The sequence below is a fragment of the Bactrocera tryoni genome, chromosome 3, assembly GCF_016617805.1.
Source record: "Bactrocera tryoni isolate S06 chromosome 3, CSIRO_BtryS06_freeze2, whole genome shotgun sequence".
In the NCBI taxonomy this organism is placed as follows: Eukaryota; Metazoa; Arthropoda; class Insecta; order Diptera; family Tephritidae; genus Bactrocera; species Bactrocera tryoni.
This window is the reverse complement of record NC_052501.1, coordinates 37,753,944-37,774,577: the sequence shown is the minus strand read 5'-3', so window position 1 is coordinate 37,774,577 and position 20,634 is coordinate 37,753,944. Positions and strand designations below refer to the sequence as shown.

The 20,634-nt window shown below is 36.6% G+C and overlaps 1 protein-coding gene across 1 annotated transcript; it reads left to right on the top strand.

The window, feature by feature from the left end:
* The first annotated feature begins 8,446 nt into the window (after window positions 1–8,446).
* LOC120770145 (piggyBac transposable element-derived protein 4-like) lies at window positions 8,447–11,833 on the top strand. Its single transcript, XM_040097334.1, has 3 exons — window positions 8,447–8,547; window positions 9,385–10,258; window positions 11,780–11,833. Exons 1-3 carry the CDS (start codon window positions 8,447–8,449, stop codon window positions 11,831–11,833), a joined length of 1,029 nt encoding a protein of 342 aa, XP_039953268.1.
* Window positions 11,834–20,634: the final 8,801 nt, after the last annotated feature.

Below are 20,634 nucleotides of genomic sequence, written 5' to 3'. Positions count from 1 at the left end.
AAAAAAAAAATCGAGTCTAATGTACTTTCACTCGAATAAAAAATTCATTGATATCTCTTTCTTTTGCTTTATTTAAAAAAACTTTTGTAGCGCTTTTATTGAAAAACGCTATAGATTCCCAAATTAGCGAATGTGGACACAGACTGGGATTGAGTACATGTATAACACAGCAGTATTCTGCTCTGTTTGCTTTCACTTTATTACTATTAACCCGATTTAGAAATTAGACTCGAAACTATATTGGTTTCACACTGCTAAAATTCAGTAACTAGATTTTTTTTATAAAATAGTCAAAAATCGTCGTAGTAAAAAAATAATAATTATTAAGTACATAAATCTATATATTGTACGTGCTTAGTCCCGATTCTATTCAGGTTTTGTTAAGATATATTGCCGTTAGATGCGAGCATTGTCTGTGCATTGCAAATAAAATTATATCTAAATTTGCTAGATTTGAATTTATTTCCTTTCTTAACTATAGCGTTAATTAAACCTTTGCGAGTTTTCATAGCTTACAAACAGCTGCTCTAGATTATCGAAGGATCATTAAATCAAAATAAATCAATAATCAAATATTTCTTACGTTTCCGTTAGATGGCAAGAAGCAGAAATAACGTCAAATGTTTCCCCACTCCATAATTAGCAAATATCTCTTGATTAACCTACCTCTCGGTTAATTTCACTTCAGCACTAATTTTTGGATCGAGTGAAAAAAGTATATTTCAGACAAATACTCATTATCATAGATTTATAAAAAAAAAACGTTTTTTAATCATTTAAGATTCAAGATTCACAACTTTTTCCCATTTTAAACTTTTTTAACGGCTTTAAGTATACAACAATAATTCGGTCTCTTTCCGATTGAACAAATTCACTTCTTACATTTGCAGTTTTAAATAAGTTTTCTCTCAACCTTTTTGTTTTTAGTCTTCTTTAGTCTGTATGAGTTAATCCCAGTGCCGGCATTATCCTGAAGAGCATTGTTTCCCAAATTCTTAAAAGGATCTTCCATAGAAAAAGCCAAATTTAGCACTTATATGATGGAGGCTGACTTTCTTCGATCGTAAAACCGAAATGTGCGGTTAGTTGCAGTTTGTTTTTCTTTCCACAAATATCACTAAGGAAACTAAGACTCCGCTACTGTATATGTACCGGTGAGGTATGCCTATTAATTTATGGGACTTGTAACCATATCGAAGATTACTGGCCGTCAACGTCATACGTTACTCTATGCAAATGTCAGTTCACATGTTCTACGTATTAATGGCAGGGCTCTCTCACAAATGTCTTTGCCACAGGCGTTCGTCTGAAGAACTGTCAACCAAAGATTCTATGCATAGTTTTGTCAGTACGCTACCGGGTTGTTTACAGAGCCGTAATTAATAAGTCAAACGTGTGTTAAGGACGTTGTCAAGCAGGTAAGCATGTGCATTACAGCAAAAACCACTACAACCAATGTTACGATTTTATACATATATAAAGTCGAATAAAAACAACTATGTATGTAAAGCAAACTAAAGCTTCGACACACCACATATGCTCCTGTTTGAGCTCAAAGAAGCTCATAGCCAACTATTGCTGAACATATTACATAATTAACCCTAGCAGTTACACCGCCGGCAAGAATGTCCTCCGCAGCGTTCATTTGCGCTACATTTTGTAGCAAGTCTGTTGTTATTGTAGATTTGTTTGTTCGTTCGTTCGCTGATTGCTCTGCGGCTGCTTGCTGATAATTATCAGCTGTATCAACAACAAAAACCATGCTCATCATATCGGAAGGATAACAACATAAAGGCTTCACTAATCCTGCTGTTGTGCGGTGTGTTTACTATTGACGTGTAATTGAGTAGTGCGTGTAGTGGTGAGAGGACACGTATGAGCCGAAGCGACACATTTGAACGCTCTAGGATCATATAAGTATACACAGAAATTGAACACGTGCGACAGTCCCGTAAGAAATATTACACACATCTATTGTTAATGCTACTGTGTGTGTGTTTGTTCATATGTAATTATAAAGCTTATTGACAAATAAGCTTAACCAGGTAGAAGGATGAATATGCATTGGAAAACTGGTTTGAATTTAAGAAGCCACGTTGTCAGCTGGTAAATTATCCAAACTTCATGAAACGCAAAATTAAATGCTTAACTATCTGCAAACGGTAGTGGAGCCGCTTGAATTGATTGGCACTTTATCATTCTTATGCCACAAAGTTAGCACAAAATGGGAAACCACTTAGCATTTCAACTTATTTAAGCCACTCGAAAATTAGGTTTCTGGAAGTCTGCAAAGTAGAATTCCGTAGGTGCGATAACCTCCTCATTTCGCAGAAATTTCTGTCCATAGTTGCCTTTACAAGTCTGCAAGAGAAAGTGGCAGGAGTCCATTACTGGATAAGGTGGTGAATAGGTAGTATCGGGTTTTCCAATAGGGATGATATATTTTCTAAGAGGTATTTCGGCCATTTTTATTATCACCGGTCCGAAGTTCTTTCGAAATGAAGCTGGTGACACCGTTATTGTCAATGGAGAGCGGTATAGATTGATGATAACCAACTTTTTGTGGCCGTAACTGGAAGAAGTTGATCTTGACACCATCTAGTTCCAACAATACGGCGCTACGTGCCACACAGCACGTGCAAGAACCGAATTATTGCGAGAAACGTTTGGAGATTTGATTATTTCAAGATACTGTGACATTGCAGACCTCCTTGAAGTTGATTACTTCTTGTGAGGTTATTTGAAGTCATTAGTCTTTAGCAAGTAACAAGACTCTCTTCAAGCTTTAGAAGTCAATCTTGAAAGTGCTGTTCATGACATATGACTTGATTTAGTGGAAAAATGCTCGAAAATTGAGTTCATCGAATTCGTATCGATTGTACCTCACACTAAATCGAATTGCCTTAACAATAAGTGTTTTTTTTTAAGAAATCATATCGTTCTTATTGGAAAACTGTGACTGCCACTACGAAATCTTTGACTATTGTTAAGTTAACTTCGGTGGCAGCGCACGTTTAACCAATTTTTAATGGTTGCCATTTAAATCGCTTTTTGAATTTTCTGCGCGATTTCTTCGAAATATATTCTGAAATCCGAGGGAGCGCTCTATACCTTATCGGTCACAACATATATTATATATTTTGACATTAGCCTACGAGAACTCACTACCGAAGTTTACTGTCTATTTCTCTTGCGATAGGGACGCCATCGATCGCTGGGGCTTCATAAACCTGCAAATTTATTGGACCAACTTCGTATACATACAGCTAGAAATAAGTTATATATAATATGAATGTTATAACAAGCAGAGGCCGCAAGGTCACTAAGTGCTTGCACATACCAACATTCTCTCACAAGAATGACAGCAGAGCACGACAACCTCACCAGCTCACTGCCAACTAATATGGTTAATATTTTATTCAACTAACAGTAAAAATTACTTCAAATGACAGTGTGATGTTAAGTTTTAGGACATGCAGTGATGTTGGCCACTAAAAGATCTAGAACTCTGCCAAGTAGCAGGCATAATAAAGTAACTACGAAATATGAGGCAAGCAGTCGCTGGGTCGGCAGCTGATTTATTTATTACTCCAAGGAATTGCCGGTTGAAGAAAGTTGTTGCTATGCATGAGTGAGGGGCAGCAGAAACTACAACGGAAAATGAATTAAGTGAAGCAGAAAGTTGAAGGAAAATGGTTTGTGCTGCGCTGTTTAAATTACTTCCCATGCCTTATTAAAGTCCTATAAAGTGAATTAATAAAATCCCAACTGTTGGTACCAAAGTTCGATTATTCTCAAATATGGTTAAACTTACGATTCATTTCTAAGGCAGACCTATAGTGACGATTTAAACGGAACTACAGAAATATTCCACAAAGTAGTTTTTAATGCCGAATGACAAGTAAATTCAGTTATTCGAACTTGAATATACGATACGTCGCTTTCGTCGCTTACTTTTTTATACCCTGGGTAGAATATATTAAGTTTTCCAGGTCCTTCTCTACCTGGTCTCTTCAACGGAGTGAAGGTCTTCCTCTGCTTCTCCCGGCGGGTACTGCGTCAAATACTTTCAGAGCTGTTCGTTTGAAGACAGGAAATATTTTGTCTTGACCTCGTTCACCACCAGACCCATTTGCTTCGCTGCCTTATCCATTCTGGAGAAAGCAGAAATAACGGCGCGGTTGTTAAGGCCAATGATATCATTATTATAGCCATACGCCAGCAGTTGTACACTCTTATAGAAGACGGTACCTTCTCTGTTTAGTCCTGCAGCTCAAATTATTTCCTGGACAACTTTTTCTTTTGTCAAGGTATCTTCACGAAATTTGGCGCATATTTGTATAAGAGATTTTGCTACAGGTTCCGAACATACTATTCAGATCGGATCGCAAACAGCATATACCATAGCTGACATTCAAGCAGACCGACCAAAATGAAAATGGGGATATTGTTTTTATACAAAAACAAAGATATAAACATGCAACTGGGAAGAGCACTATGGCTTCGGTGCAGCCGAAGTAAACGTGTTTTTTGTTTTTATAATTCACAATAGACACATGTGTAGATCAGCAACATAATCAGATGATCAGAGAGGATAATGAAGGCACCATTTAAATCCAAATATAATAGTGATAACTTTAAGTTAAATTTCATGTAGGAATAACCAGTTTTGACAATCTTTTATTCAAAGCAGAGACTATTATGTACATTAAGACAAAAACTAGATAATGTTCTATTTTTTTCAAGAAATCCTAATATAAAAGAAATTAGTTTGGACTATAATTGAGTAGTATTTTCTATTCACGGTAACTATGATCTCACATTTCGGTTCGGATACTTTCCGATTTGAACAGATCTATTCATTCTGCTGTGAACAATTATATCGCTGGCCAGAAAGCAGATACTATAAGTGTGAAAGGTCAAGTTACCAATTTGCTACCTTTACTGTTGGTACAAATTAACACTGAAAGTATTTATGCAAAATAGTCAGATATAAGTATATGCTTAAGTACATGAAGGCTTTGCGAATAAAATCATATGCAGAAAGTATAGACGATTAAAGCGGCGTTAACCATATACACTATATGAAGAGTTCGTACAAAAACATAAAATTAGAAATCAAATTACTTCGGTTTAAGGTTAATGCCACATACCAAGGCTGTGAATTGATTTAACTAGAAAACTAGGAGTCCTGCTGTGAGCTTCAGAACCTTATGTGCGCGATATATAGTTACTAGTGTGATTACTTTTTTATCAAAAAAGTAAGGCAAGGTGAACATCGTGATATTGTGCACTATGAATTCCTTACACCGAGCTGTCAACAAAAAATATTACATGAGCGTTATGCTTCGTTTTCGTCAAGCCACTCGCATTCATCTGAAACGATTGTTCTTTATTATCGTTAGAACCTTAGTTATAAGTTTTATGCATCTCAATAGAAAAGTCAATGGATTTCAATAGAAAAGTCAATTTGGTTGAAACCGGTCAGGCCGGTCGGCCATCGTTCAATTTTCATGTATATGACATTCCTCTGACATTTGTAGGTTACAACGTGAAAATAGCGAAATCGGACTATAGCCACACTTACCTACCTTATAACACAATTTTAAATTCCATCTGTTTCTTTCCCTTCGATTGTACACGTCAGGGAAGTATTATATAACGGGTTAGAACTTTGCACGAATAATGTACAAATATCGATCAATGTGTGAGATATATGTGTGTATAATTAAAATTCAAGGATAATCTTTTCCTCATAATGGAATATCTGTGTGTCGGAAATGGATTGAATCGTGTCAATACTTCCCTTTCGAATTTCCATGTTACTTTAAACCGCATATATCGGACTTATATACCTGAAGGTACTTATACCCAAACTTAGCTCTTCCTTACTTGTTCTATCTCCCTTTTTAATAAGCTACTTATATGTAGAAGTTGGATTTAAGCAATTCCTTCCTTAATTACCTCAAAATCACCTTAGTTAACACCATTCACTCATTAGCAAGATCCTGTCATTAGCCAAGAGGAATAATAATTTTCACAAATTCCGCATGAAGTGGAAATTGCAACAGTCATTTAAATGAACCAAGTGACTGTAGTAATGCTCCAATTGATACTGACATGACACATGTGAGACGTGCAACAATAAAGTAACAATTTGGATACAGCTACACCGGAAGAAGCAACTACATGCACAAGCAAGAAAATTCGAAAGCAATAGCAAAACTTTTGTAACGAAACTGATGAAGTGCTTGGCATTGATGAACGCCATTTTATGGAGCAGCGAAGGGGATGCTGTCTAAAATTGCACATCTTACTAAGTATACAGCGCTGATGAATTAGATGGTTGCGGAGAAATGGCTGCAGAAAACGAGAAGTAGTTCATATTGCAAATTCGTACATACTATTTGTCGCTGCAAGCACGAGTAAACGTTTAATCAGACAGCCCGCATATGGCGGCATTGACGAGGAGTGCTAGGGAAATATGCGGGCGAAGTATTTAACGAACTGATTTCCGTTTCGGTTGCAATTCTTTGGAATCGATGGATGCTGCCTGAAACGAAAAACTTGTGAGTCGCACAATATCAAACGTAAGCGTACTAGTAGGTATAAATGATACAAACATATACTATATACCTAATAGTCATACCTCAGCTTCATAACATACTATATATAGGAAGTTAGACAGAACAAACAGCAGGCAAGCATGCAAAAGTTTGGCATGTGAAATACCTAAAGACACTAAATAGGAACAGTCAAATCCATTGACGAATCGAAAACCATTTATATGTTATAAGATAATACCTAAACTTGAAAATTTTATCTCACAGGTGAACTAATTCTTGCATAATTAAACACAGCTGAATTCTAAATAGGCTGTTTTTATACTCTTGCAACATCTTGGTAGTTTTGTTTACCTAACGGTTGTACGTATCACCTAAAACTAAGTAGGATTGAAATAGGATTATATATTTATAAATGATCAGGATGACAAGAAAAGATGAAACCCGGGTGACTGTACGGCTGTCCGTCCTTTCGTCCGCTGTAACTTCAGTAAAAATTTAGATATATTGACGAAACTTGGCAAAAAAGTAAGGCATAGAAGTGAAATTTCATACAGGTTTCCTTCCACAATTCGAAGTCTCTCTAACTCGAAGTTTTTTTTTAATTATGCTGATTCAAGTTTGGGTAGTTCAACTGTATATACATATATATTGCTAGGATTCCCATCCTCTGGTTGATAGTTTGCATTTTAAGGTATTTCTTTGCCTTTGATTCTTGCAAATTGCAAGAACTTAGCCCTTCCTTACTTGTTACATATGATTCTCTAGAAGAAATGCTACGCCGCACGCATTGAATAAATTCCAGAACAGCTTTTCTACCACTTTATGCAGCAGTTGGGGCCGTACGTCAACAATGAGGAGCCAAATATTCGATTCCAAGGCGACAATCGTCTCGAGCTTATCTGCTTATTTAGACAAACGACTTCAGAGGTGGAAAATTGCAAGACCTAAAAGTTTTCTCCAATATATTGATTGTATCATATAGCTCTGTTTTTTGGAAGCAAAGGTCCATTGACTGTGGGTTCATCTCATTTGGACACATTCACTTCTTCAATTCTTGCACGAGTTCCATTTTAGAAGCCCACAAACCAAGATCCTTCCGCAAAATCTTCCATATTGAACACAGCTCCTGTTGTTTCATGCGATGGCGGATGGATTGATTCGGGTTTTATTCGACACTGCAAACACCCAACATTTATTACAAATAAATATGTTTATATATTGGACTTTTAATATATGGCAAAATTTTTTTTAATGATTTTATAGTAAATTTTTTTGCCTTTTAATTCTCAACTAATAAATGTTTTTAATTGAATATTAACTCTACTATATTAATTAGCGATCTTGAACAACGGCAACAAATCCCTCGGTTCAAATAAATTTTTGATAGAATTGAATTTCAATCTTGCCGATCCAGTCGTCAAAATCTACCAGATCCAGTCAGCTGTCAATGTTGGATAGGTGAGCGGCTTTCTAATTTCCAATGACAGGAAAGTTGAGCATCTCTTTATCTCTGCTCTGCTCCACAGCATCAAAAGCGTCTTCGCTGCGCACTGTAAGACGTCTCTGAATATACGCATTATCCATTAGAGTCAATGTGGTACAAAACCGATCCACCTTATAAATTACTTCTTCATCGTAAATATATGCATGTATGTACCTTCAAAATTAAAGTGAAGTGACTAAACATGAATTGGGCTTGAATACGAATACGAGTCCAATATATTTCTGTTGCACGACAACAGTTAATAGGACACGTATGAGCACATACATTCATACATTTTTGTATATACATTGTGCATAAATTCGAGCAATTATACATCAGATATGCGTCAGTTACGCAGCACCAGCTTCTTTGAGTTGTTAAGGGAAGTTGTCGATGGATGCGCGACTCATCGCCACCACGCCTACGTGCCTCTCCCTCAAAGAGCATGCATGTCTGCAAATACGCCTACGGCAATAGCACGAATTTAGCGAAAGCCTGGTACAAATGTATGTGAAGAGTACGTGTGCGGGATTAGTGCTTCCAAAATAATGCTAGATGTTGTTTCTGTTGAATGCATGAAGCTGGCGCACGTTTGGTTCTGCGGTGCGTATAAGTAACTCTCTGAAAGCTCTTTAGTATTTAACCCTTGAACACACACCCAGAAAATACCACGTAAACACACACCCGGGATACGTTTGTACCCGGGACCTTATTTTGCGGTTTTTTAATGCTTATTCAACCGATTTCTATGATTTTTTTTTTCAAATGTATATTTTAATATATAACAAGTGTTTTGTCATTTGTTTCATTCGAATATTCCTACTGGTTCCAGCGATATGGGCAAATAAAGTCAGGACATGCAACAGTGGATTTTTGTTTTTGTTGTTGTTCTGATAAATGCAAGACAAAATAATATAATTTATAATAATATACTTGTAGAGTAACAACGAATACATATTTTGGTTTTTATTTCATTGAAATATTCTACCTGGTTCAAAAGATATGTGCAAAAAGGTCGCGCAAGGTATGGGTGCGTAGGTAGCAAATACACTGGTATAACTGGTTTTTGTATTTTATATGCAGCTCCAAGGGTTGTTTTCACACGAGGTGTTGTTATAAATGCTTCCTGTTGATATTTCCATTATTGTTTTGGTGCTTAAAAGTGTAAGAAGTGAAAATATGTATAAGTGAAAATAAATATAACTGAAACTATAAATAACTGGATACGAAACGACTTCAAGAAGAAACGAATATTTATCAAAAGCAGCATATAGAAGGTAAAAAATGTAAAATGAGCAATAATGTAAACATATACTAATTTTTTTTATTACGCAGGCTAACTGAGGGACAGCGAGAATTATATATACAATCTTTATTTGATAAAATTTGTGACGATGACGCTCCCCGTGACTTTGACTCAGAAGATGAAGAAGAAAATCAAATCAATGACATTGAAATTGCTGATGACGATGCTGAAGTTTCACAAAGTGCCACAGAAGTATTACCTGATTATGCGGACTATGAGGATGATGAAGAAGAAGAAGTAGAAGAAAATAATGAATTACCTGCTAGTGCCGAAAAATTTGTTGCACGTGATGGTACTGAGTGGATGATAGAACCAAATGTAAGTCGTCAGGTACTCAGACAAAATATTATAAGAGAACGTTCTGGACCTGTTAGATGCACTGAAATGTTGTCAATAGAGCAAACATTCGAATGTTTCATGAACGTTGAAATGGCTGATATAATTATGCGCCACACAAATAAGTTAGCAAAAGAAACTTATAATGCATACAACAATGCGCATCCAAACACAACTCCTAAGTCATGGACGCCTGTGTCAATAACAGAGCTGTATGCATTTTTTGGCATACTTATTATGACTGGTGCGAATCATAGCAATGGAGAACATGTTCGAGATTTATGGAGTGTCAAAAACTATCCTTTATATCGCGCCACAATGGGAGTCAACCGTTTATGTTCGATATTGCGGTTCCTAAAATTTGACGATAAAAACACTCGTGCAACACGCTTACTAACTGATAAAGCAGCACCGATCAGTGAGTTGTGGACGATGATGAACAATAATCTTGCTGCACAGTACAAGCCCAGCTCATGCTTGACGATTGATGAACAATTATTTCCTTACCGTGGACGCACACGGTTTACGCAGTACATGCCGTCAAAACCTGCTAAATATGGTGTCAAGGTTTGGTGGATTTGCGATGCCACAAATGCATATCCACTGCATGGACAAATATATACTGGCCAAGCAGAAACTGGTAGGGAAACGAACCAAGGCGAACGAGTGGTGAAGGATTTGTCTGCCAAATACCAAGGAAGTGGCCGAAACATTACAATGGACAATTTGTTTACGACCTCGCCAGTTGCAGAACTGCTTCTCACCTGGAAACTCACGATCGTTGGAATTTTGCGCAAAAACAAATCATATATTCCTCAAGAAATAAAGCAGAACAAAAACAGGACAATTAGTTCAACGACATTTGGCTTCAAAAATAATGTGACAATATGCTCTTATGATCCCAAAAAAATAAAGCAGTAATTTTGCTTTCGGCCATGCATAATGATGCTGAAATAGCTGACAGTGAGAAACCTGAAAAAATTGAATATTATAATCGTACCAAAGATGGTGTTGATCGAATGGACCAAATGTTTGCGGAATATCCAACACAAAGACAAACAAACAATGGCCACTAGCGATGTTCTTCAACATGTTGGACATTACAGCTCTTGCAGCCTACGTTGTCTACGATTTGAATAACCCTATGTTGCCTTGGAGAACAAACAACAAGCGTAAGCAGATCCTGCGCAGCTTGGCTGAAGCATTGTGTATGCCCATTATTGAAGCCAGAGCCATAAATCGTCAAGTGACGCGAAATTTTTCGACTAAAATTGCTATTGAAGCATACTTCAACCGACCGGTGGAATCAATGGTGTCAACAGCAGCATCAACATCTGCCGCAGCGCGCACGCCAAAACCTGTGTCCGGATCTTGCTATTTATGTTACGCACAAGAGGAAAAACGCCGTAGAAAAACCAGAAAGCTGTGCGCCAAATGTAAGATGCCAATGTGTCTTGAACATTCGGTCACATCAACAAATTGCTCTATTTGTCATGATTTTCCTTAGATATAAGATTCATTTTTGTAATTTTTATAATAAAAGTCAATAATATAATGTGTGAAATGAATATTTTTAATTTTTCAAATAAAAAAATAATATAAAAAATGTTTTTTGTTTTTGATTATCCTCATAATAATAAATTTTACTATTGGGGTACAAAAGTATCCCGGGTGTGTGTACGTATATAATGTGTTTGGAAGGCTGTAGCTCCTGAACCAATGGTCCGATCTGGTTCAAATTTTGAATTTGAACTCAAAACTAAATAATCTTTCTAGGTTCGAAGTTAGCGGTATAGAGGTATGGCGGTTCAAAAGTTACAACACTTCAAAGTTGAAAGTGGATGCATTTGTACCCGGGTGTGTGTTCTAGGGTTAAGTGTATTCGTCATACTTAAATACTAAAGAGCTTTCAGAGAGTTACTTATACGCACCGCAGAACCAAACGTAGTTAAAAACGAACTGAAATCTTCGAACTAGAAGCTATATGGTTTTTAGTCCGATGATACCATTGTTCTTCACATTTTTTGATGGTTACTGACGAACTGACCGATACACAATTTATAAAACCTATCGTAAAACTGTTATTAGATGCACAAGGTGCGTTCCAAAGTGAATCTAGCACCACCTGGTGGAGCCATCTGAATGACGACTGGTGCGTTAGAATTTGCTATCTTTATCGATTGTCCAGTGGGAACTTCGTGACATTTCATTGCTTGGAAGCAAAGTTATTCGTTTTAAGTGTCGATGAAGTGACGATCAACATGTGGGCCAATCAAAATCCGTGATCACCGGAATTCCATCAAAACTGTGCGTGAAGTCATCAAAAATCAGCCGAAATCATCACTGTAGTTCATGGAAATGGAATTGAACATCTCCCAAACATCGATTCATTACATTTTGACCGCGCATTTGGTTTGTTACGCACAAATTGACTGACGACCAAAAATTGCTCAGAATCCAACATTCGAATCACATCATTATGACCGATTATTTGACCAAAAATCACGTTTTAACCATTAACCACTCCCCGTTTTCACACTATATGGCACCGTGCGACTTCTTCCTTTTCGGAAAAATGCATTTGCCCATGAGAGGAAAGCGTTATGCAGACATAGAGGCCATTGAAAAGGCATACTGGCGACCATACCGGCCAACGAGCTAAAACACTCGTTCGGCATGCTTTTGGACCGTGCAAAAAGCTGTATTGAAGCAGAAGGAGACTATTTTTAATAAAATAAATTGATTTTGCCCAAAAAACCATTTGTTCTGTTTTTTTAAAGTCCGGTTTACTTTGGAACGTTCGTTCTATGTATAGAAAGATATTAGCTCTTGATTAGTTTTAGGTGAAACTAAACCGAATAAAACTACTGTTATACTCTGCAGCCATATATTGCAAAATTATAAAAATATCTTTATTTAAGATATATCTATTAAAGTATTGTTCTAACAACTCACGAAATTCGTCCGAAAGGAACTATCCTGGCTTTGCGGCCAAAAATGTCTGAAGCCAATTTATCATGTAAACCGTCTTCCAGGCCTTTCTGTCTCGACCTGAGCAAATGGTAGTTAGAAGGGGCAAGACCTGTACTATAAGGCCAGTGCGGATTGACTTCTCCGACGATGTTTTTTAAAAAGTTTTTAACTGATCTTGTAACATAAATCCGAGAGTTGCCATTATTGAACATTATTGTCTCTTGACTTGTCATAAATTGCGGGCATTTTTAGGGAAGCGCTCGTCTTAATTAAAGGAGCTAATCTTAGTGGCGTTTCTCATTAATAGTTTCACATGACTTTGAAGCTCATCATACAAAATCAATATGAATTGTTGTTGCTTACGCTTCACTTGTATGATAAATAACTCAAAAAAGAGGCACAAGAACCTTAACCACCTCTTGGCAAACCGCACGAATATAGTTGTAGACTCAATATGTATTGTTGTACAACGTTACGAGTTAAGTTATACGTTGTGACAAAAAAGTACCCGGAAATTGTAAGTAAAACGCAAAATATCAAATTGTTCGTTAATATTTATTTTTTCGCTTTCAAAGTAATCCTCACCAAATGTAATACACTTATGCCAACAATTTTTCCAATTCTCGAAACACTTTTCATAAGCTTTTTTGGGTCTTCAGCTCCTTCAGTGAATTTTATTTTATCTCTTCGATCGACTGATAATGGGTTCCATTCCGATGATTGTTGACTTCTTTGCATGTCCAACTCATTAACACATGTCTGATCATGTCGGAATTCGCACGATCAAACATGTCCAAAGAGACGTGTTTACGTACTCTTTTAAAAAAAATGCAGCTTTATCGGGAAGAGTCGAGCAAAGAACATGTTTCATACGCACAATATCCCCTAAAATCATTCGAGCGCACTCACAAGAGATGTCGAGCTCTCTTGCCAGCTCTCTAACGCTTGCTTGACGATTTTCAAGTAACATGTAATTCACTTTTTAATGATTTCGTCAGTTGAAGAGGTCGAAGGTAGTCCAGAACGAGGCATGTCTTCAGTGAAGGTTTTGTATCACTTTTAGGCTTCTATTTTTGATAAAACTGAATCACTGTAATCTTGTTCCAACATTCGTAAAGATTTCGCTCATCAAATTTAGTTAGAAATACAAAATTTGAGACGAATTTAAGGACAGTCCTACCAACTTAGCAAAATAAATTTTTTTTAAATATCATTTGACGGCGAATTTAATTATACTTTCCGGGTGCCTTTTTGTCACAATATATATGTATATGTCTGGTAATTTAACTTCAATTATTTACCAAAAAAACTCTTGTTGTCTTAATGACAGCACACAACTACACTTAAAGTAACGACGGTACAAGCAAAAAGTGCAGGTAAGTAGGCATTAGAAAGAAGCTGGAACGCTTCCTATTCTGTATTTTTATTTATAACTCATCTTAGAACTATCGAAATTTGTTATTAAGTAGCTCTTAAAGTTTCCAAAAAGCGTTGACATTTCTGTATGACGAATACTTCAGCTCAAATTGAACAACTGGCATTACTAAGAACCAGTCGGTATTACTGTTATATGAGGTCTTACGCTAAAGCGGACGGTATCGTATTCAAAATCGAATAGATTCAGGCGCTATAACTTATCATCCTTTTTGGATGAGATTTAACATAGAGTGTCTGTGGTTTTGTAGTTATATGAATATATGTATTAGGTATATGTATTATACTTTCTCTTTTTTCGCAGAATGGAATGTTACAATGTGTTGTTACGACCTGGATTGCTGAGAGGATATTAAGTAGGTATATTTCATAAGTTCATTAGGCGTTTTCAAGAAGGGACCACATTGGCTTATGAAATAACTTCGAGTTCCAAAGACCTTCTTCAACTTAATTCTCCTTGCCTAATTGGTTACATAACTATATACATGGTTGACTCTAATGCATCTAAAACCTGTATACATTTTTATAATTTTTGTAAAGAGATTTAAAACTCAGAGAGTATTGCTGTTTATGCTTGCATCATCAAGCCGCTTAAAAAGTGCATGTGACTGAATGCACGAGTGCACGTGTCATTTTATATTTACACACTCTTTAGTATGTACATTTACAGCTTTGCGATTTTCTGTCGTTAAACGTGAGAGCTATTGGTGCTTTCATTTTACCTTTTATTAAAACAAATGCATCGCTCACAAACAAGCATACGCGCACATTCTTACAAACATTTGTACAAACGTGTGAACTTTCCCCTTTTAACTCTAACTTTCAGGATGCTTTATCGCACCTCTCCCGCTGTTAACCCTTTGCCGTTTTCACTTTGTGCCTGTCTCATGGACCGTGACTGTGTTAATACACATCATATCACGTGTAGCCATGTTGAAATGTTTATAACAGTGTTGTCATAACGGTGCTTAATACCGTTCGCTGTCAGCTCATGGGGCTTACACGCTCTAACACACTCCCACACATAGAATGTGTCGCACATACAAACATATAATCGTGTATGTATTTGTATGGCGTATAGATAAACAAGTTGCAAGGGCGAGTGCACACGAGAACACGCAACAACTAGTAAAAGCTTACATGACTTGTTTATTACTACAGCCACAATTTGCGCGATTGACTTTTTAGCTGCTGAATGCAGTTCCAGCTGACAACGTTAGATCTTTCGTTCATACATTTTTAGAAAAATTAATAATTCTCTCACGTGCGCTTTATGCGAGAAGTCAAAAGTTTTTAAATTTTAAGCCATAATACGCGAAAGCGAAATCAGCATCTACCCACATGACAGGTATTACATAAGTATCTATTATGAATGTATGTATAGTATATACAAATGATTAGAATAAGGAAATATTTTCTTATCGCCAGAAAAACTCTCAATATTATTTTAGCTTTGTCCTTGAAAATTAAGGAACAGATATGGAAAAAATATTGAAACCCAGTATTTTATATGAATTAGCAAACATTCAAAAATTAGATCACAGTTCCACCTACTTTAGCAAGCCAATCCTAACCAGTTTCTTCGACCAATAAGAAAACGAGAAAAAACGTTTACTTGTGGTACACCGAAGCTGTAATACCCTTCACAAATTCAAGAGATTCCTTAAGAGAACTTAATTTTGATCGGTCAATTTCTATGACTATTGTATACATTTATGGTTCGATCTTAATCTATTCTTCGAAGATTGCGCCGTGGCCTTGGAAAAATTAATTTCAAAAATAATGAAAAAAGTTTTCCATAACAGCCCGCGATACCAAACATTCAGTTTAAATGAAAACTGTATGCTGTAGTGGGCCGATATCAGGGATTGCGACAATTGAGCAAAGGACGAGAGCAAAATTTGAAGCGAGAAGTCTAAATCAAGTTGAGCTCTCAACAGTGAATGGAATTGGCATATTTGAATCTTTATACTCCAATTATAGAATGTGTATGTAATTTACAATTGTTTGTTTTATAACAATTCCGTACATTAATAAAAACAACCACCTTTCCTTTCGCAACTTCAATAATTTTACAACTCACGACAAATCTCAGACGAGTCGCGCAAATTATATACACACATATATATTATTACTAATTTACCTTTTCTAATGAGATTATTCACTATGCCAAAGTTATTGATCCACCAGTCAAGATATTTATGTAGGCAAACGTCGATATACCTACACCTTTTGTTGCTCCTTTAAGGGCTGGAATGGCCGGGCAGGCTACAATAAGGAAACTTATATATAAATTGGGCTAGAAACGAAATTATAAGGGCAGACACAGACAATAAGTTTTTAGTTCTCATTTTCGGGTTTCTCAGGGGAAAGATGATTACAACAGTTTCTTTTTTATATCGACAACAAACCCAAAGAACTTTTAGGTCGGAGACAGTTCCAACTGAGACTTATATCACTTTATTCTGAAGCCTCATTAATGAATAAGTATTGCCGCTTCCACGATGTTGTTGTTGAAATGTAAAGCTGAACCATCTTTCGATAGTATTTGTGTTACGGCGTTGCAATCCTCAAATTTAAAATAAGGTGCAATAAAAGATTTATTTAACAGCTTTAAATTTAAAATAAATCGTTTTTCTCTGTTTGATTTTTCACCAATTTTAATCAATTTTAACACTGGGGCTCACAGTCCCAGACAATTTTCTGGTATTGGATATTTTTCAAAAAGTTCTTCTCACTTTTTATCTGACAGCCCTGATCGAGCCAGCGCCAATTTTCTGCGATCGGATTAAGAATTTTAAGCTCTTGAGTGAGTGTTTTGGTATTTATTCCAATGAATGCCAACATGGAGTATGTAAAACTTCCTCACAATCTGGCAACTCCGACGCCAAGTCGGCGTAACTGTCACGCCCACAAATCGCCATTAACCGAAGATCTTAAAAGAGCCATAACTATGCCCTAAATTAAGATATATGTGCAACTATAATTTGGCACGGGGTATCGGAGTAGCAAGGAGCATTTGTGGATAAAAATTTTTTAAAAAGTGGGCATGGCTCCGCCCTCTAATAAGTTTAATGTATGTAACTTCTAATCCATTAAAGCTACAACAACTAAATTCACCCAGCGAGAATATTACAAGAACTTCTACCGATAGTATGAAATTGAATGAAATCGGATGAAAACCCTGCTCATTCCCCATATAACGGTGCTGTTCGAAACTACTGAGAGCGCGATAAATCGATAACAGTTGCTCTGCTCTCTAATTTAACAGATATTTCTGCTATCAACACTTTTATAGTCTGGACCGAAGTAAATCCCGAATAGCAGTTGTGTAAAGGGCGCTTTTTTTTAGTGCAACTCAGAGAAGCATTAGCCCAAGGAAATATCAAGATACGTAGTCGGCTTACTCGAGCTGAAACCTCTTCGTCATAATTTTCAAAATATGCGTGTAAAAATTTTACAGCTGTCCGATTATTAGTTTGAGAACTATATCATTGTGAGAGAAGCTATTTTTCTTATTGCGCAAAAATCTATGAAAAGGAATTAGCACCAAAGACGGTGAAAGCTGTGAACACCCACCGACGAAAACAAAATTTTTGTATGGCCGTAATGGGGGTATTCTACTCTAGAATTTTGAAGAATTCGATTATTTTTCATATATTTAAAGTTTAGACCCTTAAGAACATATCCTTCAAAGGATTTTTAAAAATTAAAATTATTTTAAGAGCTACAGTTACTTTAGCGACGCAGTATCTAGCCCGGTTCGGCCGTATCGAATTTTTTAAACGCGTTTTTCTCGAAACTACTTTTTTCCACACGGTACCGTCATTATCTCAAGTTCTATACAACCGATTTACTTGAAATTTTGTATGAACCTTCTTTATATAATCCTTTAACGTTCCTACCAGCATCGTGTGAAAATTTTTGATTTTAATTTTTTAAAAAAATTCAGGTATTTAAAAAAAATGCTTAAAACATGATTTTTATTTTGAGGCAGTCGCCATTTTTCAAAATTTTTTTTTTCGTGTTCAATGAAATAGTTACTATAACAGCATCCTTACTGATTAAGAATTTCTTTTGACTTTTTTTCAGACCACCAGGAGAGTCAGAATCAATGTCAGCAGGATGCGCCATTTTTTTTACACCTGTCTCGCCCACCCCCCTTCCCCCCTTTTAATTATTTTAATTTTTAATATTTGTTTGTAAAATTTTTTTTCTGTATTCTTAAGATATCAATAAAAACACCATAAAAAAATGGATAGTAAAAATATTAATTGCCTTTTTTTTACGACACATTAAAAATTACCTGAAATTCATGCTTCTAGAGAAGAATACCCCTAAAGTGAAGTGTTTCGTTCGAACATGATGTTGATGATTCGAGGCTGTGTTTGGAGGTGTTCAAGTATAATTAACCCAAATTTTTGCATCGATATGTGACAATGGATGAAAAATGGCTCCATCATTTTACTCCGAAAACTAATCGACAGTTATACAAATGGACTGCACTCGCTGAACCCGCTCCAAAGCATTGAAAAACGTAACAGTTGGCTGGCAAGGAAGGTTATATCGGCCGGGATGCCCATTGAACAATTTTCATTGACTACCTTGAAAATAGAAAAATCATCAACTGCGTTGTTTGAAGGATGAAATCACCGAAAAACGGTCGCATTTGAAGACAAGGAAAATTATGTTTCACGAAGACAACGCACCGTGTCACAAGTCAATGAAAACTATGGCAAAATTTCATGAATTGGACCTCGAATTGCTTCCGCATCCACCGTATACTCGAGATCAGGCCCACAGAGATTATTTCCTTTTCTCAGTTATGAAAAAGATGCTCGCCTGATCAGAGCGCTTTTTTGAAACAAGGGGCAAATTGTACTGCAAAACTGGTATCGAAAAGTTAGAAGCTCGCTATAATCAGTGTATCACCCTTCAAGGGAAGTAAATTGAATAAAAACGTTCGCCAACGAAGAGATTTCGCCATCATACCTACATATGTACATTGATTAATAAATTGTTTTACCACTGTGCAGAAATCAGAAAGAAACAAATAAGCAAGTGCTAAGTTCCGATGTGACCGAACATTCCATACTCTTGCAATTTGCCAGGATCAAAGATATAATTCAGGTACATAAGGTTTGTAAGTTATATGGGGTCTATGCTAAGTTTTCACCAGATTTTATCCATTTTGGGCACACAGGTTCACCGTTTTTACTAAAATGCGATTCCACAATTGTTTCAAATAACTCCCACACTTGCCGATATATGCGGTATAAAGTCAACTGGAAGTTCGAAAATCTGTTTATTAGTTGTATTGGGGCTAATGAAATTATTGATCCGATTCAACACGTTTTTGACATACACCCAGTCAATTACAATAAGAACTAACATAGAGATTATATATGGCGATTATGTATAAGAGACAAGCTTAAGTTATGATTTTTCATTAGCTTCAAACACAACCCCATCCACATCATGTCGATAGCGCAAACAGCAACCAAAACACCAACCGGTCAACGACTAATATTGTGAAAATTGAGATGATGGTAGAACCGAAAGACTCCGCACAATAATATTTTAGTACGTATGAGAATGAGTGCGAAAGCGAAATACCGCAAAACTGTATGAAAAGCAATTACATGGATGCCGATTATACATACATATAACCAATATAAGCTATTTATGAGCATATTGATAACACCATAGTGCAATATTAACTGCAAAAGCACAGCGGGAATACTGACCGTTCGCATTGGAACTGTGTGTGTGTGTGTTGACATAAGAGAACCCGTTTGTTCTTTTTGGTTTGAAGTGTAGATTAGGGTATCGTTAACAGTTCATTTCCTTCGCCAACGCAGTGCATTGCCGTTATGAGCATGTCCCGCTGAATGGCAGAATATGAGCACTTAAAAGCAATGTCCTTAATATCAAATGCAATTCGCTGCAATCGTGTCCAAAGCGCCGGCTTGGCCAGTGCAACGGTCAGCCAACGTTGTATGCGATGCGAGTGAAATGGAAAGGGAAATGTTGCTGCCACCACTAAACCATATGTTGGCTCACACACACACAGAGACACACATATCTATATGGACACCGCTGAAAATGTAACGATTTTGCTCATTGCAGCTGACGCGCCATTCGCTCTACACATTATTGCTTCCTCATATGGATGCCGGCTTGAGTGCTCAGCAGAGTACAATGCGAAACACCCGAACTTGCTGCTGCCAAAATGCACTACTTTCAACGTTCCGTTTTCTTTTCCGCTCGATATTTGCCAAACACGCCATTTATATTTCACTTTTACACGAGTACAGGGACTAGGCGCAGCAGGAACTGAAATGCCTGTATGCTTGTAATTTGCCTAGCTGTATATAGTAACTGTTGTTGGAGTTAAGCTTCGCTTTGATTCTCTAAAGGCCCTCTTGGTTTAAACCACTATTTTTAGTGGAGCAGATAGCCAGGAAGTACGGTTATAAAAGTATAATTAATAGTCAAAATTAGATGTTCTTCCCGCAAATTATTAAAAAATTCAA